General features: G+C 41.4%; 1 protein-coding gene across 1 annotated transcript in view; it reads left to right on the top strand.

The window, feature by feature from the left end:
- LOC105455485 (sialoadhesin-like) overlaps positions 1-23,142 on the top strand; it is a 197,246-nt gene that overhangs the window by 128,258 nt on the left and 45,846 nt on the right. Inside the window, exon 7 of the mRNA XM_011698854.1 lies at positions 933-1,056. Within this exon, the coding sequence (XP_011697156.1) occupies positions 933-1,056 (124 nt within the window). The remainder of the gene's footprint in view (positions 1-932; positions 1,057-23,142) is intronic.

The following is a 23,142-nucleotide window of genomic DNA, read 5'->3' as shown; positions in this document are numbered from 1 at the left end:
TCGAAAATATATATTATAATAATACTAAAGTGGCGTTACATCCCGTAATTTTTCGACTCCGGGGTTTTCGCGACCACGCGCGTGAGAGCAAATACGGACACATTTCTGGAAACGAAAACGCACGTATTTATTTTAACATTTCACGCGTCCATTGTTCGCGTTTGAAAAATGTACGGTCTCGCTGTTACGATAAAACGTACGCTTTGCTGGGCTGTTCGGCGCCGTGTTTAAAGTCTCGTAAACAGCGCGAGCTGCTAGTTATGTGAGACGATAAAACAAAAAATGCGGCGCGACCGCAATTTCCCCCGTTGCGGAAAGAAAGAGAGAGAGAGAGAGGAAGGGTTAAAAAATTGAAAAACGACAAGAGAATGTTATGAAATCGTTTATCCTCCTCTTCTTGCGTTACGATTTGTCCCCATTGTAATCTTCATAATGAGATAATATAAAAAGCAAAAACACGATGATTTTGTTTAGAATTCAAAAGCAAGCCTAAATTAACGTGATAGAATAATAAAGATTGCAATAATGTAAAATTCGATTGCTATAAATTTTAAATTTAGTTATTCTGACACGTTAAATGCAATTATCCGAAGCAGTGGAATAGCAGTTATTTATTTAATATCTCCGATCTAATATTTCTAAATCCGTTTTGCGCCAATTATTAATACGAATAAGCGCGCGCGATGTAATTTTCGTTATAATTTTATATTTTCTCACGTTATGCATATTTAACACAGATATGTTAGAATTTATGCTTCAATATTAATAAACGATTAGCCAGCAGCGAGAAATGATTGCAAAAAAAAGGATTATTAAAGATTTCGATCGTGTCGATCCGCTTAAAAGGCGCGAAGCGAGCTTCGTAGGAACTTCTGATAAATCAGTATCCCGAGCGAGGAGCGAAGACGAATGACTGCTATTCGCAATTGCAGGACGGCGTGAGTCTGCAATTCACGCCGACGGTGGAGGACGAGGGGAAGTTCCTGGTGTGTCGTGCCGAGAATCCGAAGCTGCCGGAAGCCGGTATCGAGGACCGATGGAAGCTGAGAGTGCACTGTAAGTACACGTCGAATGATGGTCGATAATATGGCGGTGACTCGCGTATTCGCGAAACGTGGCTGCGTCACGATACGAATAATGTTCTCGCTGCACACAATCTCATGTGTATATGTACATGTATATATATATATATTTTGCTGGGCAAAATTGTATAAAAAAATATTAACTTTAGAAAGTTATTTGTTTTGACAACGAGAATGTGAATCGTTTACGCCACGTGTTATTTTTAGCGTTTTCATGAAAAATGATATTTATCAATCCGTTTTCGCTACGCTTTTTGTATTAACAAATTTTAAAATTCTGTCGAGATTCAGTTAGAGCAAAGCTGATGATCGTGGGGCATTTTCTCAATATAATCCGACAATCGAAAATCGAAAATTCGGCACGAGTAAGCATTTTTTGAATGCTCGACGTACCTAAGCGCGCGTGATTTTTTCCGAAACACTGGTCGGTGTAATGACTCTTTTACCGACCATCACGTCGCGCGGGAGGAAGAATGAATCCGATTATAACGATAAATTCCTGAAAGCCAGCACGGGATCTCCTTCAGGACAAAAGCTCGGGTATAGGCGATTGGAATTTCATTCGAACGAGTTCGAATAACAGGCTTCTCACGTGATCGCTTTCAGACAAGAACGATCCTCGTAAGTCTCCCGGTCATCCTTTAAGGAGAATGGTGCTCGTAATGCATATACATATATCTCTCCCTTTTCGAAGAGAGAACATTAAGAAATCGGTTTCTCGAAAGAATTAAGCGATATTATAAAAATACACATGAAATGTAAATTAATACATCTTTAATAAATTGTGTACATTATTTTATTGCATCTTTGAGTATTGCGCGTTGTCTATAAAACAACATATATATATTGTATATGTACATAATACACAAATTTTTGGGGATGTTTGTATTAATTTTAGATCGACTAACTTGCAATCAATTGGAAAATTGTTTGTATTACTTATACCATCAGTTGCAGCTCAGTAAATTATTTGTTGCTGTTTTAGCTCCAGCGCACACTGCTAAGTACATATTTATCCGTCGTATACCCCGATCGTATTATAAAATAGCTTGGGTAAAGAGATACGCGTCCCGAAAATTGGCTGAATCAACTCCCTATGGGAGTAAACACCGCCATTTGCGATACCGAAATCACGGTAATAACCGAGCGAAAAATAAAGTCCGTGTAATTAGCCAACAAATTTAAATATCCGTGGGACTGGAGGGGAAAGGGGATGAAGGCGGGGGACGATAACAGGTTCATTATCCATTAAAAAGTTAGTTGGCTGTAGCGCAGGGCTATCAGATAACGTTGAACATCGGGCCGAGCTGTAAACGTTATTAAACGTTAATAAACGTTAAGCGGTATTACAGAACAACATGGTGTAACGAACGATCCGCGAACGTGTGGTAAAACATTATAGCAAGCCATAAATAATTGCCTGATCGCTCTCTCTGTTTTGTTTATAAAACTTGTATGGAAATTGAGATAAAAATGTAAATTTCGAAATATAGCGGGAAATTTCCTCTCTCTTCACAAAAATTTGGCGGTATTAAATATATGTTGGAGATAGCATGTTACATGAATAACTTGTTGAACTTTATACTAAGCTGGCGAATTGTCAATTATTTATTATAATAACTCATTTCCTTTTCCAATTTCATTGAGTCTATATTTGACTCGAGGTCGATTGTTTCTTTAACAAAATTAAAGCAATCGATATCGCGATACAGTATTTCCCAAAAAAAAAATAAATTGCAGTTTCCGTAACTGTTTGGTCATAAGCTTTCGCTTCTCTAATTTATATCCGTAAGAGAAAATTAAGCGGAAGCACTTACACCGAATGTCGCGAATAGGGTAGGCAGTCGCTGTCCACTCCGCTCGTAACAGCCTCCTTTCTATTGCCGAGTGCAAATTGGGAGCAACTGAGACTGAACTTTGCACAGTGTAATTGCTTGCGTTGACCACGCGGCGCGGAGAGAAGTAAATAGCCGGAAATAACCCCGTAGTTGATACTCTTTTGCCGTTACAAGATCGCCGATACGTGAGTGGTATCGCTGGCGAAACCAATAATAGGTGCCGAGAATCGAGAATCGTACAAATGCCATTTTTACGGGAAACTGCTAGAAATTCTATTCTGAGAAACGACTCGGAATCGATTATAAAAATCGTACTCATAAATGCCATATTTTTTAGAAATATCAGAGTCACTCATACACACATATTTCTTTGTAATATAAAATCAAACGGAGATTAAATTTTACTTTTTGTATTTTACATACTTTTAAGTGTCGATTCTAGAAACAATGCGAATTGATTGAAAATAAAACTAAATTAATTAAAAAACTATTAAAGACATAATATGACATAATATTAATTAAAACTATTAAAGACATAATATGAGAAATTTTGCTCAGATTAACACTCGAAAATTTTGTAATTTTGATTTTAATGACTTTTCATCGCTATACAATATTTTACATTCAAAAACAACAAGTTTTTTCCGAAGATATTGCAACGTAGTGTTGTAACATGCTTATATGAAATTTCAATTTTAATCGAATTCACCGATCACGCAATTTTAAACGGAAATATCAAATTAATCGATCATCCGTAGAGTTCATCGAGCAATATCGGCAATTAAGTTTTCCGAAAGTTATAAACGTATATTAGCGAGACGACGTTTTCGCTCCGATGATCGTACAGAGAACGCTGTCGGCGACGGAGGGGGCCTTGCTCAAGGGCCCGAAACGATCCTTTGAGCCGCGGCGTAACAATTTGGATTGGTTGTAGGTACGTACCGGTCTGAAGTGTCCTTGCGCGAACGTAAAGGGATGGTTAATTCGATTCCGATAGCTTGCGCAATACATGGATGCGCCAGCGTGAGAGAGCGTACGCAAAAGTAACACGCTTACTTAGGCGAACGGATTCGAAAGTAAAAGGATAAAATTGGAAAAGCCTCGCGCCATGTAAAACCTTTGCTGCATAGCGCTCTTACGTGACAAGATCTTTTCCAATCATAGTTTTAGGTGGAGATTTTAATTTTTCACGTCGCGAAACTATCTTAAAATCATTTTTAAAAAAATACCTTGTTTTAGCTTGCAACGAACGTGTGAATACTAAGTTTGGAAAATTATAAGTGCAATATCACTTTTAAATTAACAAACTCAATTTCGTTACGGCAAGCTGGCTCCGTGGAAGAGGAAACATTCTGTCAATTAAATTAATTGTAATAATTATATCGAATTTTAGCAGTATTAATTCTCTCTTGATTCTCTCTTATTTTAAATTTATCTCATAATTATTCTTCCGCGCTCTTTGTCAATTTTTAATTGAGAACTATTTCATTTTCCTGATAATCATCTTGTCCTTAAACGCAAGATTTCCGTCCGCTATGTAGGTATACAGGACAAGATACGATGGAAGCACGAGTTTCTCGTCGCGCGCATACGATTCCCCATTTTCGCGTGATTCAATATCGCTTTAGCCGCTTTGCCTCCACCTCGAAATTACATAGCTGTCCAATCCGTTGTGCGTAAACGCGCGATTCGGGAACGTCTGCTCACGCTCGCGCCGCGAGGAGATACAAGAGGGGCTATCGTTATCCGTTTATTTACGGCCGCCCCGTCCCGTCCGCGATCGACCGCTCTCTGCCGCACGGTGCATCCGGTATTATCCTCGCGTCCGGCGTTATATGCGGGCATTTGGCATTAGCCCGACGGTTAATCGCCACCGGTGGTGCAGCCGCGAGGAATTCTCGAGGGTCCGGCTAACGCACGCGCGAGTCAACCCTATATGCTGATCTATAGCAGAATATCCCTTTCAAAATCGAGCACGATCGAGCGTTCTCGGGCAAAGTTTCGATCTTCGGTAAGACAGATCTTCTGAACAATCGCGTTTTACAGTTGAAAGGTAAGTGCTTCGAAAACTTCAGGAAACTTCAAAAGCCGGTTTCAAAAGTATTTGGCTTCAAGCTTTTATTTTATATCTTATCAATTTTATTCTGTTGTACTGAACATTTCCGGCAGAAGGATTCGTTTTGTTTTCTTCCCTCGTACGTCGCGATTCAGCGGGGCGACTGTTTCGCATGCGAATTCTGGAATAATTTTATTCACGGCGTGACATTTCCACAAGGAACGTTATAATCGATGCAAGCGGCTCATGCAACTGTCCGACGAAATCGCGTCATTTCCCTTTTTGTTTATCTCAGAAACTGACATTTGACAGCGGACTACACGTGACAGCTGCCGTCGGAGAAATCAGCTCTCGTTACACGCTAGTTTACAACTCTATAGCATATACATGTAGTCACTGTATTCCACATGTATTCGCTGTATCTATGTAGATATGACTCTCGTGATTACGATTTTCTAAAGAATTGTCAATTTAAACAAAAAATTTACATTGATAAAATTTTAGAAAAATTAAGAAAATTTAAGAAAATTATTTTGATAAAACGGTCTAATAAAAAATTAATTAGACAAGTGCAGTAGTTTCAAAGTATATGTAATCAAATCATCATATTATAATGAAACCGATCCAACTTTATCTTTGAATAACAAACTAAACGTCGTAAAATACCTTAGATGTAGCCTTTGGCACACTTGCACGTATCATATTAATTGATAATAATATTCTGCGTTGAGAGTTAAATGATACGTATGTAACTTGAGAACTGCAGTTTGTCCGACAACAAATCTCAGTGATGGCTCTATTTCGAGGCGATACGCGAATTTCCGACCGTGACTTCGCCTATATCATACGACATACTTTTGCGGGAGAACAACGCGGCGCATCGCACGGATTTTTCTATTTGTCCCGCTCGTAAAATGAGTTTATCTCCGGGAGGATACGAAACGCGAAATAAAATTCGTTCTCGTTAGTCGGCTCCTACTCGCGCTTTCGTTATGACTTCGCGTTAGCGGCGCATAAAATGTTGCGGCCAAATGAAATTTGATTCGACCTCTAAGGCACTGACGTTTATCAAAAATTTCGCCACGCTTCATGATATCAAATCCCCGACGAGTGCTTTCGAGAGTACGTAAATAAACGTCGCGTCTTGAGTCTGTCTTTTCAAAACTGAGTAAAAATCTAATCGATCTGAAATACGTAAGTGCGTGTAAACCTCGCTTTACATTAAACGTTCTTATACATTAAACATTAAACAGATTGATCAGTTTAAAATTTAATCTCGCAAAGAGTGAAACACATATAATTTTTAAACGAGATAAAAATTGAGTATTTTCGGCATTCCGTATGAATTCAATTGTCTGAAAGACATACTGCGACGAAATCAGGATTTGCATGATATTGCTTGTACGCAGCATACCGCATACTGTAACGGCGTACTGAAAACGCGCGAGAGATCTGGATAATAACTTTGGACAGGTTCCAAATGGCTATCACCCGTATATCGCCGTTACTAAACAACGCGCAGTAACAAATAATAATTATGATTGGCCGATAAACGCGCCGTGAACGTACCATTGAATGCATACCTGTGAAAAATGCGACTTTACACGTACTACACTATTGGTTTCTCAGTGGTTATTAAATTTATGTATACATATGAAAACATTATATTATACCCATCATATCGAAGTAATTTAAATGGCTCGCGCAAATAGCGAAACAAATATTTTCAGTGCCTCGTCATAAAGCGCAGAATGCGATTACATCAAAAAAATAAAATAAAATTCGATCGAAACAAAGGGTCGCACGTGGGGAGGGAATATATTTGAAAGATCATTCAGGTAAAATATAATTTTGCGAGACACGCGTGTATTTCACCTGGTGACCGGCTCGATCGCCGGCGCGCTTTTAGAAAAAAAATACATCATCGTGTAAACCATAACGTTTAATTTGTAGGATCAAAAGGCATGCGTAACAGGCCGCAATTACAATAAAAGCGTAGTTTGCGTCATAGAAACTCAATAATTTAAAACACTTGCAAAAAACAGCGGTTGAACAAACCCGCCTATCGGTCTTGATCAATGATATAAAATTACGACAAGGGTAAAATCCATTATCTTGTCACAAAGAGCGTGCGGCAAAATTTTTATAAATGCATTTCAACTAGAACTGTCGATATTCGTTTAACAAACGATCGAAAAACTAATCGATTTTCCCAAAAACGACTTTCGGATTATTCATATAATTGAAGTGGCAATCGCATTTCCAGTTATTTCGGCTCGTCGACATTTTCTATTCAGTTGAATTTTTTTTGCTCTCGTACTCTGCGGATATTGTTGTTTCGGTAGTCTTTGTTACGACAATACAAAAAGATAAGGATAAATAAAAATAAATACAGCGTTTTCAGAATTTCGAATTATTTGAAAATCCGCCGAACAAATAGTTTGATTTCAATATGAATTCTTCGACTATTGAAAATGTAGTTAACAAAAATTTTTTTAATTTGCTGGACGCAAAAAAATTCGATGTGTAAAGAGCATTTTATCCAAGACGATGCATTTAATAGCACGAATAATAAATACAAACCAGCGACGTTTAAGAATATTCTTGTCCAACAAAATTCTCTTGTGTTTCCCAAACATTAGCGGATGGCATCGATGCTTGTTTTTTGAAGTAGCATGCGATGTAGAATGCGATATCCGATATCCGCGACCAGTATCCCCCGCGCTCGTGCGCACCAGAATGTGACGTGTAAAGAGTTTGATAGCGTCGATACGAATTTTTCAAGTGTAGCATGACTAATGGTATCGATATCCGGGAGTTTCTGAACATCGGCATTCGTATCCCCCGCGTAACCGCAGGGCGAACTCCGGGGTCGTTCATCGGGAAAATGGGCGGCCATTATTGTAATAAAGCATCCCATAACTGCGCAGTCTATCCTACCTAATGGTACAACGACGAATCTATCAACGTCAGGCTCGGAGTCAGGCGGCAGTGGTAACGGCGCGTACTTCGTCAGACGCAGCCTCGCAGCTCGCTCATTCGAATTCGGCGTTGTAATGCCGTAATGCGCATAATAGAGCGCCCCGAAACCGAAATTAATTGAAAGTGAGCCTTTCGTCGCCTGCAATCGATCTGGAACATATCCGCGGTAGTGTTCATTAATTGACGGCGGCGCGGTTATCCCTTCTGAAAGGAATTTGAAATCAAATTTTCAATTGCTTTGTACTTATACGAAATCCAACTTCAATACTCATATTTACATTCTTGAATGTTCAGGAATATGTGGAGTTCGGTTATGTATTATACATTTAATTTTATTGCGGCGAAGAGAACGTGGTGGCACATTTCTTAGGAAAAATCAAAACGGATGAGGTGCTATGCCGATCGATTGATTAAATATCTCACAGGTAAGATCTCGCGAGGGATTATCGGGGGTAAAACCAAAGAAGGGCTGAAAGGAATGGACGGCCTTGCCCACCTGTAGCTGGCGCACAAACCGTCCGTTGCTCGAGCACCGGCTGAACGTTGAAGCTTTTTGTATATCTCTCGTCTCTATATCTAATCGAAGAATTTAATAACTCGGGTCGGGGAATTTCAGGCGCGACGATTCCACGGTCGAGATACGTCGTCTATTGCCCGTCGCGAGAGCTAGTAGATACAAAAGTTTAGAATGTCCGTTGCTGCCCTGTGGAAGGAACAGGCGCGACTGCGGCTAATGATATTTACTTGAATGTCAATTGGTAGTCGACGCCGCGTGAAAATAAATCTACCGTAATATTGATCTTCTCCGATATATTCATTCAGCTGTTTGATTAATCAATAGCAAAGGGAAACTTCAATTTTTATTCAAAAGTTCAAAATTCATGTCGGTTTACAAGATCCAAATTTCGTGTATCTGTTAAACAGTTTACATTTATTTCTAAGTGACAAATCATAATTTGACACATATGCGTGAATTCAATGAAATTAATTTTGATAAAAATTACAAATAAAGAAAATATTTGGCGAATTCTTACACGCAGAAAGATTTAACACATTTTGATCTTACAATTGTTTCGATTGCAATGGAAATTGGATTTTATTATAATTTAGAATGTATTTTATAAAAACAAGAGAAATCTCTCTAATATCTAAAATCCACAATGCGGTCACTATTATAATACATTAAATCACATTATCTATGAAGTTGTATGTATTGTGCTTAAATATGTAGTTTAAATAAAAGGGATTTTTTTTTACGACAAGGAAGATACGTTGGGTCAACATTTCACCGACAACGCGCGGGACGAGCTTTTCGAATTACGATTTAAAGCGCAGGTCGTGGGTCGTCGCAGTCAGGCAGCAGAGTTTATGACGAAGCGGAAGGAAGCAGGATGCAGGGTGCACTCAGTGCGCGGCGGAGAAAACGGAAGGAAGGAGAGGTCGACGGCATCGTCCGTGTCACGTGGTTAACGATCTGTTCGGTCGCACGAGGACGAGAATCGTCGTCCGCGGGGGAATGTGGGGCTGAAGGGGCGGGAGGGGGGAGGGCATAGCGCGTGTTCATTTACCGGAAAGCTATTTCCCGCCCGTCCATTACCGGGCGGTCCGGGCCGCACGGTAACGTTTCGTGCGACCGCACGGATGAGAGTATCCGCAATTGCAGCCGAGCACGCGTGCTCTCTCTATAAATGAACGTTACTTTAAACGAGCCCGCGCGGCTCACTTGCCGTCATTATTCCGAACGAATCATTCGAAATGAAAGAGAAATTCAGTGTAAGCAGTATACGTCTACGAGAATGATCACCACCGTGCGAATGTCGGGCGAAGTGGAGCGCGTTTTCTTTGTCAATGATCGTTATGGATAATTATTGCGAAAGGAGAGGAAATCTCGTTGCCCATTGCTCGAAAGGTAAAGGAAACAAGTCGAGTTATTTTCTTATTTTAATACACTTCAGACCTGAGAAATTATTGCTCGACGTGGTCGTCTCACACAGTCGTTCGATATTCGAAAGCTTCTCTTATTTTTTTTTTCCTTTATTTTTAATATCTGCAATTGAAAAGAGAAAGAAAAGCAAATGCTTCTCCACTTTTGTGTACGCTGTTGTATTCGTAACTTTCCAATCTTCGGAGCGAAATATCGCGGTAAACCCACGCTATAGAGTTTCCGCTGAGATAGTCTCGCCGCGTGAATTAATCGAGAAGAAAAATAGAACACCGCTGTCGTATTTATATATGGTATATCGTCGAAGTATCGTCGGCAGGGTAGAAGCAAAAATGCGCGCGGTCTCGGGAGCTTGTCGGTGGAAAATCGATTAGGCGAAATGAATCTTGCAAAGAGTATAAAAAACAGTTTTTCCGGCCGGCAAAAATGATTTCTCGACCAGCCCCTCCTCCCATCGTACTCCTCCCTACCGATTCCGCTGTCCCCCGGTGGGTCCTCCACAAATCACACCTCGCGATAAATGTTCACGGTCGGTCTCGTACGATTATTTATCGCCGTGGAAGCGGAGAGCACGTTTTGCAACGAGCGCTCTTACATAACTGTGATGGAATAACTTGCAGATCCCCCCCTACCTCCTCCCCGGGTTAATGATTCGTGTGCGCTAATTATTCATTATACACGTGCACGATCAATCAATCAGTCCGTCACGACTTAGGCTTGTATTCGTACTGATTGATAGGGCAGCGATGTGCCATAGAAATTAGGTCGCCATATCTTTCGCGGTGATATTTCGATTTATTAAAGTCGCGCCACTACAATCTTTTCAAGTAAACAAGTTAGACTAAATTGTAATGATAAATATTAATTCATTATTTATTGAAACGCAATGACGACAACTCGATATACTAAACGCAACTATTCCCTAAGATCAATTAATTCAACTTGGATATCTCTCAAAGCTGCTTAGTTATTTAGCTGTCGCAGATACCTCGCGTCGATCTTGTGACAAGATATGTACGTTGCAATTAGCATAGGTAATGCTGTGCAGAATGCTGCGCGATCGTAATTATAACATTATTTGTGAAAACGTTGTGTTAGTGCTAGAAAAGAAACAGCAATAGAAAAGCACGAGGAGAGGAAGGGAAAACCTAAGAGGCGTCGAATGATGGCAGAGCTACCATATAGAATAAGTAATTTGTTATTTTATTATCCTTTCGTACACTCGCGCAATTGTTTAGAATTATTTGACGTACGCGCAATTAATTCTTTAAAATATTAATTATCTTGATTTGAATATGTATTCTGCAATTCGACGTAGCTCGTATTCGCTGCTGCGCAACGCGAGCAATGAGAGATGTATATATCATATGTATTATGTTTGATTTTTAATTCGGGATAATGGATCCGTGAGAATTACATTAAGCATGCATAAGATGTAGATATAAATACAAACATATGTACATATTAAATTATATAAGAGCATTGAAATATTATAGATAAATTTTATATCTCGTAGATGTATTGATCTGAAATGGATGGGCAAGAATAAATTATTGCCAGTATTTAATTCTAGAACATATATACAAATATATATATCGATTTTTTTATGCTTGTCACAATACATACGAGACTCACAAAGCAGAGATTATATCATATAAGCTGCGCTTGCTTTGGTACTTACAGCGCTCACAACATGATCATTTAATTCTTGTTGTTTATTAAATGTTAAACAAGAACAGATGATGCTCACAAGCGCTGTAAGGCCTGTAAGCATCAAACCGAACGCAGCTATAAACGAATAGATGTACTTATTATGTTTTGATGTTTTATTTCATATAACAGAATATTTATTATTTCAAATAATTATGAAATAGTTAATAATTGTAAGATACATAAGTTTAATCGTCCAAAATTGATCTCACAATGACAATTTCAGTGTGCAATAGTGTGCAATAGTGTACGAAGTATTATATTTATATTAAGTTAAAGCTACAGTTATAGCTACAGTATTATATTTATATTAAGTTAAAGCTACATTTATATTAAGTTTTTAAAACGTTCTTCTCGTAAACATAGACAACTGAATCTAAAATCAATATTTAATTCAAAATATTATAAAGAGAATCGGTAAAGAATGTTAAATGGATCGAGCCTATCTTTGAAATTAATAGCGTGTCTTCTTAAAAGTTTCGACTCTTAAAGACGCTTACGTTGGATTTACTAATTATAACGAATTAAACTGAATGAGATTAGCTCGAAGAAGGTAAATGGATAACGCAATTCCCGTAGGAATTTGGCGTCGGGGTCTTCCGAGGGAATTGCCGATCCCCGAAATACACCGCTCCCGGCAGCAATCTGCCGATTTCGCGCGGGCAAAATAGACGTAGTTACCGAAGTTGCCCGTCGTAAATCGCGAATTCGGGTCGCCGAAGAACCTCCGCGTCGGGGAAAACGGGCGTGTGGAAACGCCGCGCGTCAAAAGGGAGAGGGCGAAGCGACGACGACGACGACGACGACGATGGCGACGACGGCGGTAGTGGCGGTGGGCATCTAATTAATAACTAACGTCGCGCGCGACTGTCGCCGCGAAACAAGAAACGGCGTAAATAACTATCCGCGCGATTGTTTGCGCCGCACGGCGTCCCCGCGGAATCGCTGGGAGAGCCCGGAGAACTTTGGCGAACACGGGATCGCCGTCTAATTAATTAGCCGGCGCGTAAAAGTCGGCGGCGGCAGGAGACCCCGGAAGGGAAACAACGAATTCGCGTAAATGCATCGTGTTTGATTGTAACGGCGTTCGGACGAGGAGAGTAAGAGGGGTGGGAGGGGGCTGCATATTTATTGCTCAATAATGTCTAAATACTGCAATTACCACGACCAAACTTCGAGGCAAGCTGCGCGGCGTAAGTCAAAACACGTGCACACGAACGAGTTAATTGCTGAGATAATATTCGGCTCTCTTGTTCAATTTCCTTGCGAATACGTGTGTGCGTGTGCGCGCGTGTGCCTGTGTGCGTGTGGAAATATTAATACCGCCTGTTATTCAGCGCGACGCGGCTCGAAAATTATCTTCCTTTCGCCAGCCTCCCTTTAATCGCACGAGCCTTTGCGTTAACGTTTTACGAACCGAGGAATTTCGCCGAGGATCTCGCTGGCAAAGGATCCTCGTAAAATTCTCTTTTTCACAATAGAATTAAAAATCATCCTGCATAAATCTTTACCTCGCACAAATTCACCTCTCTCTGTTTTTGCTTCAAGCTATATAGTGCGTATGCGCTTTAAGGAAGATACGATTCACACATTTGCAGCGCTAAATTGTCTCTTGTTTTCGGTTCCACTTCCGTCCTTCCCCCCCCCTTCCCCCTCCCGGTTCAACCGCGCGATGCGCGTCGTAGATAATTATATTTAGTTCGGTGTCCAGGCCAGTGCCGTCCGGTGGCGGGCTATTAATCCGATTCGCGCGTAATAACGAGGTGGAAGCGGACTTGCCGGCGCTGGCCCCGACGCGATTCGATTTCCCGCGGAGCGCGGCGCGGCGCGGCGCGGCGCGACGCGACGTAACTTCCGGAATATAATCATGTATCGCGTGTCGCCCGATCGGGTCCACCCGGCCATTAGATCCGACCGTGTACATTGTAAACAGATTAGTTCGCCGACTCGAGGCGAAGCCGATTAATCGCGGCGACCGGGGGATCGAATCGCGAGCGTGCGGCGCGAGTGTATGTCGCGCGCGAACGTACGTTCGGCGAGCGTCGCGTATGCAACGTGCACTGCACTTATCCACGGCCGCGAGCACATTGTGTACACGCACGCTGCGCGCTCGGTCGCCTCCAAATGGAATAGCGTGCGCGGTGTGCGGACCCGTACCTCGAAATTGTTTCAAATCCGACCTGCGACCTCATCGTCGTCGTCATTCCATTTCGCCGCGTAAGCGGGAACGATGAGCAGCGGAGTTCTCTCTGTTTACGCCCGCAGCTTCGCACGCGCTTCGCTTTTGACGGGCTGTCACTTTGTGAAATGGTGAAAGTAATCAAGGGCTGATGTTATTACGTCGTTATCTACGCTCTATTTCGAACAGAAAAAAATGGATTTCTTTTTTTCGCGAATTAACCTGCAGCCGAACGAGCAGCACACGCCATTGTGACAGAGAAATATAATTCGGCGAAACCTTGGAAGCTTCCAAAGTATAATTTTAAAATTGGGAAAAAGGGCATTGCCGGTGGCAACAATCTCGACATTTGATCTAGCCATGCAAACGATGACGGCATACGAACGGTGAATTGTTCGTCGAGATTGGCTGGCTTCGCGGAAGTTCGTCGTTAGTTATGCGGTTGCATATAGCTATAGACGGCGAACGCGGCGACTTCGCGTCGTGTTTAATTACTATCGAACTTCAAATTGACTAGATTCGATCTCGGAGGTTTCGATTCGGCCGGAGGGGCTTCCTATCAATCCGACCTGTCGCCGCGCCGGACAAAAGGAGGATGCGTTCCGCGATGCCTCGAATGTCGATGCCACTCCAAGCCGCGGGAGGCGAAATTGTTTGTCGAGCGCGCGGTATTTCGATTGATCATTTGATTGATTGACGGTCGGCGACGAGCTCGTTAGACCTCGCGCATACGCCAGCGAGTTTAAATGAAGCCGTCGGCTTGAGCTGATACTTTTAATTACAGCTGCACGAACCGAGGGCGCACGGGAAAATCGGATTATCATAAGATCGACAACGTGTTAATTACTGTTAGTTTAATTACGTTGAAACGGAAGCTTAATTACATCGAAGAGAAGGTCGCAGCTCAGGCGAAAATCAGATAATTTTAAATCTGAATGAAACTTAAGTTTCTCGATTTTACTTGTTACGAATTGATACATATTCAAGTATGGCGGTATAAATAGAATCGATATATTTCTAGCGACAATTTTATAGAAATTTTTTTTGCTTGAAAAGTTTTGGGAATTTGAAATAAAATAATAAAATCGTCTTTTGCGCGTTTAATTATAAAAAATATAAATTTTATTTGCGTTTTAATAAATTTTATAAATTTTAATAAGTTTTAATAAATGTTATAAATATATTTAATAAAGATAAAGTATTGTAAAATATTAAAAATTAAAATATCAAGTCAAAAGTAATAACATATTCACAAATTTTTGTTCAGTAAAAATCGACTTGGGATTCCTTAAAAATCTAATATTAAGATTTAACATGATGATGATAAACCAGCGAGGAAATGCTGCCCGCGTTTATCGGTAGAAATTCTAATTATTCCGATGTCTCTCGTTATACACGATACACATGTACAATGTACAATGTACATACACATGTGTATCGTGGAAAATGCCGCGATTCGCCCGCTGAAGAGGCATTCGTCATCTTTCGAATTTCCTGCGCGAAATACCATTACACCACGGACGTGGGCGCGGTCCTCTACATCCATTCACCGAAACTTTCATCCGCCGTAGATCACGCTAGAGACCGGCGTACATACACTGTACTCTCCCCCGCCTCCCCCCCCCCTCGCCCCCCTCCATCCCTCCCGTCGCATACAATTGCATACAAAAGCAATATGCACGCGCGCACGCGATATAGCGCGACGTCGCGACTTATAATCGAGAAACGTACGACGAGACGCGCTCGTCCGGAAAATTGCGGGCCGTCTTCCCGGGCTGTTGCATACGAGTCTGTTCGCTGAAAGAGCGGGAACGCGAGAGGAGAGCGGAAACAAAGAAGCTTCGCGGAAGTCGAGCTTTCGCGAACGACTTTCGCGACGAGTTTTCCGCTCGGCTTTACGAGCAGCCTCGCACACGTCTTCGCTGCGCCGGACTTTAAGGCGAGCGGCAATGACTTTTTCCGCGTACATTCGTACGCGTGTATGTACGTATATATATAGGTATATACATGTATGTATGTATATATATATAATATATATTTGATTACAAGTACTATGTATACAATACATTAAGAATATTATAAAGATATAATATATTGAGCAAACGTTTTGCTGTTGCAATTATCCGATTGAGTGAGTTGAAATTCGACAGAGGAAACTTTAGAAAGGCTTGATATAGTCTGTACACTTCATTTAAATGTCACGTAATTGCGATAGGCGAAATTGCGGGGGCAAAATTGAGGCTTGCCGGCGATGATGGCGATGAAAATGTGTGGCGATGTGTGGACGCGCGTAAACCCAGCTCTCGCCGGACAAATGACTCATAACGGATCGTCGTAAATCCGTAATTAATTATGTCACGTCGCGCACGTTATCGTTTAGCAAACGCGGTGTCGGTCGGCGCGCGAGAATGAAATTCGCGTGTCGCCGTAATTAATTTCGTGCCTGACGTGTAACGTGCGACAGCGAGAGAGCGAATATCACTTCGATGGAAGAAAATTAACATAAACGCCTGCCGGATCCGGCGTAAGGGCCGTTGCGATGGAATGCATACGGTACGCGGATTGCAATGAGTAAACATTCACGGCAAATATGCGTCCAGCTTTCAGCTTTATTTGATTTAATTGAATTTATCTTGCCGAATTATTCCCGTGGAAAACTAGACAGCGAGATAGAAATTTTTCATTTCCGATACGGTCGATTAATTCGATTTCTCAATGCAACGTGCCGTTGCCTCGAAAGTGGCACATTTTCGAAAATTCCTATATTTTTCGTGTTACACAGTTGTCGTTTGTCATTTTCAGTCCTAAAAATAGATCATGTAACGATCAGATTTTATCAATTTTATTTATATTCAAAATGCAGACTGTAAAATACGAGGCAATAAAAGACAAGATGTGCGCAAAGCAAATACGTCTAATTTTTGGCAGTTTAAAAAAAAACCGCTTCCCCGTGAAGCACGCTTACTCACGGAAGATATGACGCGTACGTCTGCATTATTCACGTCTCAGTTAAGGAAGATTGAATTTAAAGCGCGTCGCGCACAAATACGCGAGTCTCGCGAAAGAAATAACGCTGCAGACGGCGAATGTAATCCAGTACGTTGTAAAAGCAGAGCGCTGAGAGAGACGTATCCCGACGCGCGCGCGCGCGCGCGACGTTCGCTCATCGCCGAGAGTTACATCATTTTTGCCGCGGAGCGGGTGCTTTTTACACTGCGCCGCGTACGATTCTCGCATGGAGAGAAAAAAAAAGAGAGAACGCAGAGTTAACTAAATCCTATGAGAGCGGAAAAATGGCCGTGCTTTCGCGGGCCACGGGGCGAATCATTTGCCTAACGACGAAAGTTATTACGACGAGCCTCGGTATCCGTAAAGGACTTATGGCCTCCGGCAGGCACGTCGCACTCCCAGACGATATTTTTTCCGCGCGAAAAATTATACGATTCGCGATAATGCGTGAAACTTGCCGACGTTGTACAGAAAGTTGCTACCGCGCCGCCGATCGCGTTAACTTTCTATCGCTTTGCTTACTGATAAGAACATTACTAGGAATATATATATGGTATAATAAATCTAATTATAAGTAGATTACAACACCTATTTCATCACGGATTACAACACCTATTTCTATCTCGGATCTTTCTACTGAATATATCATTTATTTATAAATTTTTATTAATTTCCGCATTTCGTAATGTCTATTCATTTGCGTGCGATTACTCCGGCTTCTTTGCAATCTATCTTTATTATATTTTAGGCTGTAAAATTAGAGACAATGTAATACCTTTATTGGCAGTTCAAGAGTTAAAATTTTGCATCGCGAAACATCATGCTAACGTATATTATTTTAGCAGCGCATTACGAGAATTTGCATTATGAGCTAAAACGAATTAAAGATTTTAAAGTCAATTTAGGACGTCGTTAGGCAAATATAATTAATGTAATGTAACATGAATTCGTGTGCTAAAACGCTTAACGGAGCTGGCAAACGCGTGCGCGCGCGCACTACGCTTTTTGCTAACTCGCGACACATTTTCCAGGATAATTCTACGCAGAAAAAAAAGAAATAAAAAGAAAATTCATTGCATCGCATTTGCATGCGTCGATCGTTGGAGCGTGCCGCGAGCACGCTTTTTTAACTGAAAGGCCGAAGCGGTCGATGCTTTGGCGTCATTATTCAGAATAACGATAATGTGTGCAGTGCAGGTAAACGCGTGGTCGGAGGTAAATTTTTCACGTGATCGCCCTGACCCCTGCGTGATCGTCCCTTGTTCTCAGTCTCGATAATGCCCTTCTCGCCGCTCTCGCCCTCTTACGCACCGTACGTACCCATGGCCCTGGCGCGAATCTGCGTCGTAAATTCAAGGCGTACGCGACATTAAACCTACGTTGATATTGCTCCAGCGTGGCTCATCATCCTCGGCTCGTTACGGCGCGATTACACTCGGTACATTCATCGTACATTCCCACGCAGGACATCCGAGAAGCATAGGATCTTCCTTATTTAAATAAAGAATCCTCTGACGAATTTTCAAAGAAATTTATACGAGAATAGCTCGTAATTAATAACTTAAAAAATATCGGGAACACTAGATATATAACAAATGTTTCGGTAAAGTGGGGCATAAAAAAATTAAGGGAAAAAGTGACAAAATAGAAATATACGTATATGAAAAAACATATTTATAAAATGAATATATTTACTACATATTTGTTGAAACGAATAATTCGTGTATTTGTAAAGAATTATGAAAAACTTACGTTTTAAATTTATTTATTTAAAAAATATAAAGAGGAAATAGACATGAACACCACTAATGATTTATTTATGCATATTGTTGATTCTCTGAGTTAATATATGCAAAATTTGTAACAAGTAGTATATTAGAGAGTATATATAAGCGTAATTTTCAACTACGTAATATTATATTACTACATTTATAACTGTAAATTTGAATTTAAGCGAAGCGAGAGCAGAAATAGCGCATATTCTGTCACTGATGTCGACATCCATATATATATATATAGGTATATATATATATATATATATATATATATATACATACATATATTCAAGGAATAGTTTTTTAACAGTGATAAAATACTGAAAAAATTGGCTGTTGACGTAGAACTCGATATCTGTAGTAGAGTGATTCAAGGGTGCGCGCCCCTCGGAAAAACGTTCCCGCTCGCTGCGGGGAAAAGTGGACGGAAAATGGACGATGTCGATCGGGCGGACGCGCGAGCGCTGCTCGACAATTAGCGATGGCCGAAAAAACGGTTTCCACTTTAATGAACGTTTGCTCATTTATGCATTGAAGCGTAACGAACCGGCAAAATCGCCCCTGCCCTACCACCATGCTGCAGGGCCGCCGTCGTTGCTCTCTTTCGCCCCCCCCCCGCCTTCCCCCCCCCTCCCCCTACTGGAAGAGATCGCTAATTGGGAGGGGATCATAAATGCAAACTCGGGGAAATCCGGCGCGCGCCAGCGAGAGGGCGTCGCGGAACAGCGGCGCCGTGTTTCTCCCCGAAAATATTGGCCGCGGAATTCGAGCCGATCGCCAACGCCGCTCATCAATCACTTCCATCACGTCGGCGTAGTCGCACGCTCCTCCACTCACGTGTTGTTTTTTTTTCATTCTCCCTCTTTTTTTTTTTATTTCTCGTCCCACCGTTCGGTAACAACGCGCCGCATCCGGCGCGAAGCAAACGGGGAGATCGATACACACGCGCACGAGATAGGAATGACCGTCGTGCAGAAAAAAAAATATACGTCAGATTGTAGGGAATCTGGTTGTCGGATATTCCGGATCCTCGCGAACAAGAAAGTTTGAATACCTCGATTTTAGGAGTTTTTTTTTTTTACGCTCTTGCGTGTTTAGCTCTTGCGTGTTTGATTCCGGGAATTGTGCAATTTCAGGAGAATTCTTTAAATATTTAAATTTGTCGATTTTCTTGCATATATACTTTGAAGCTGTGTGTCATTACGTTCCTTGATAATTAAATACATTTCCGCTCCTGATTCCTCTAATCCTTGAAGTGCCAGGCGTATAACAAAAAAAAAATCTAAATGATTGAATCTCCGAGTCTTTATCGCTGGAACTTAAGCATTTTATATCCCGAACGTTGGGGATGCTTGGAATTCCTGAATGCAGCGATTCTTGATACTCAGATCTGAGATACTTTGCTTCTTTCGTTCTTTCCCACACCGCGCCGTGCTCTCGGAAAATCCTAGGAAGAGCTATGAATCCTTATCTTCGGATTTTTGTTATCTTCCCGGTTACTAGGATTCTCGCATTTACGGATTTATTAGGCTGTAAACGTTTTATCGTGTGAAACACATCCTGCCTCTCCCCCTTCCCTCCCCCGCTTCCGACGATAAATTATTTCCTTCATTTATTTTCGACGCCGAATACTTTGCGCGCAGACGGCGCGATGCACGACAGGGAGATCGTCGGGCTATCGCTATTTACTGCCGGCCGAATGTGAAACGTTATCCATATCCATTATCTGATTTAGATTGACACGAATGGATTGGATTTAATTTGTTTAAGCGCGATGCGATTTAATTGCGCGCGATACTTCACTGATATTAAACGCTCTGTTGTACCTGCACGCGTACGCACGTGCGTGTGCAGATATCAAATGTAAAAAAAGGTGTTCCATTACAGGAGCGTGAAACGAGATGATAATTCAGTAACTTATTTTCGTAATAAACGTATTCGTGATGGACGAATGTTCAATTATATATCTTTATACGTCGTTGCACTCCCACTCGTGAATCGTTTACATTAAAAATCGACGTTGTATTTTCAAGTATGTTCGCTCGATAACGTAATAACATCACGTATATATACATACATGTATTATCCGGCGCTTTGTGTATCTCGACAAAGAGAATCTTGTACATTAAATTACGTTTTTAATCATGCGCACCGTGTTCGTTCTCCCTACTCGATACTCGTAATGAACACCGCTAAATCGACAGACAATTAATTCGTCACTCGATGTAAATTGTAATAAAATTGTAATAAAATTCTCGTTATGGGGGAGCGAACGTACACAATAATATTATCTAGTAATAAGAACACACTTTATGAGCTGCAGCATTCAAAGATTCAGTTACTTTTTAAGCGATCAGTTCTGAACACTTTTACCTTTTTTGGCACCGATCGAAATTAGATTCTTTTTATGTAAACTTTTAACAGTTTTCTCGAGCAGCATGGCCGCTTTGCAAGAAAGCGGAGACAATTCTCTCCGCTGATCACCGATAAATTACGGAATCGCGCGTCTCGTATATATACGTATTTCCGCGGGATTAGATGTTCAGGATTAAAAGTGCGGTTCTCTACCTCGAAGAACGAGTGCCCCTCTTTTATCCTCGCGGATCTCTCGATTTTCCGTCGATACATCTCGATCGCACCTCCGGATCTCGTTCGCGCTGATAAAAAGCCATCCAGACGGCTGACCGATTGGTCCATTCGTCCGTTCGGCTCGCCATCCATCGTTGCGCGAAAATGCAAAGAAACACTCGGTAGAATCGCGCGCGCTGCATCGCGAAACTCCACCCAGCAGGAGAATCCCCATGCATCTACTCGCGCGCGCGAGATAAGGAAAAATGTTTCGAATCTTCGGTGATAAATTGAGCGTCGCGAGGTCAAAAGCGTAATCGAAAGGAAAAAGTTATACCGAGGGAAAAGGGTCTTTTTAATCCTTCGCTGAAGAGACGTTAAACATATTCGAACCGATATTAAGGTATCTCCGCGCGGAATTTTCTTCCAAGTATTAAAGTCGATACAAACTATTAATATTTCGTCTCGGTGTATATATGTGGGGCTATCTCTCAGAAACTCGTTCACTGCCGGGGAGAAGAAAGTAAAGGAAGATGATACCGCTCCTATTCTGAAGTCTTGCACTTTTATAGGATACTCCCTTTCATAAGAGATTCGTCCTTTGATACCTTATCTTTTTCCCTTACTTTATTCCACGCGTATACCCTTACTTCGTAAAATTTTTAGATTTTGCAAATTCGGCTCCGCGAGCCCTTTCACTTTGCGATCCGGATACCGCATTCCTCGCATCCTCGAACGCGCGTTCCCTCGTTGTTTTCTAAACTTAAAATATCGCACAGTGTCGTTAAAACTTTACAATTTCGTAACTTTAGAGCCCGAATTCGAAAAAAAGGTGAAACTTGAAAGTTTGAGACGCGCGGAAAGAAGTCGGGAAGAGTGCTGGGGAAAGGACGGGAGTGAAGGGGGGGGGAGGGAAGCAATGGTGGACACTCGTTTAATATTTAACAAACTTCGCGCTCACGGTTATAAAGAACGTAAACGAGGGCTTGCAGGATTTAGGAACGTCAAGGAGGAAAAGAAGGAAGCGTAACGTTTTCCCCTCGATAAACACGACGTCTCGTTCAGGAGAAAATGCCTCGTAGACGTATTTTCTTTCACTCGCTAACCAAAGCGCATTCATACCCAGAGCTGACATCAATTAATAAGTAAGAATCATTGAATAAATACTGTCGAATAAATGTTTATCTTGGCGTAATTATCGTGACATTAATTAATACGCGCATTAAAAAGCATACATTGATTTAACTTACAGAGTAGCACGCGTTTACTCTTTACATCGCAGCGATCTCGCGATGCAGTAATAACAGCCGTAAAAATATTTAATCAAATATTTACTCTTTAAATATTTATACCAGTTAAATATCCTAATTAATCAATTTTTCGTACTGAATTGCCAAATAATAAACTAACATACCGCTCTTGTTGCATGCTTGTGATGAGGATTCTCAATAAGCATAAACATAGTAAACATCACGGAGAGAAATTTTTTTAAATTTACCCTGCAAATCATGTTAATTGTGGAACAATTTAGTATTTAGGCAAATTTTACTGTGCACTACAATAAATATTTTACAGTAAAATTTATTGTAGTGCACAGTAAAATTTGCCTAAATACTATATTGTCCCACAATTAATATGATACATACGTGTATATCGGCGGTCGATCTTGTAATCGTTCGGCGCCGCATCAAGTGGACACACAGCCGTGTGTGTAACCGCCGGTGACGAGCGGGGAAACAGATGGGCGAGGAGCAGCAGGAAAAGGGTCAGGGGGCAGAGGTGGAGACCGAAAGATAAGGGACTTCGGGTCGACGCATGTCGTGCGAGATATATTGCGACGATCCGTGTGCTGCGTGGTGACCATCAGCAACGACAAATTCCTTCGACGTTGCACGACCGCTTCCGGGACGGATGCACCCTGCGCGCCCTTAATAGCGACCCTTTGATCGCGACATCGATCGTCCGAGTCTCGCGCAATTCACGGGACGTGGCTGTGAAAAA

Source organism: Wasmannia auropunctata, unplaced genomic scaffold (assembly GCF_000956235.1).
Source record: "Wasmannia auropunctata unplaced genomic scaffold, wasmannia.A_1.0 LD335903.1, whole genome shotgun sequence".
Lineage (NCBI taxonomy): Eukaryota > Metazoa > Arthropoda > Insecta > Hymenoptera > Formicidae > Wasmannia > Wasmannia auropunctata.
The sequence above is the reverse complement of the archived record's forward strand: the minus strand, read 5'-3'. Positions and strand labels throughout refer to the sequence as shown.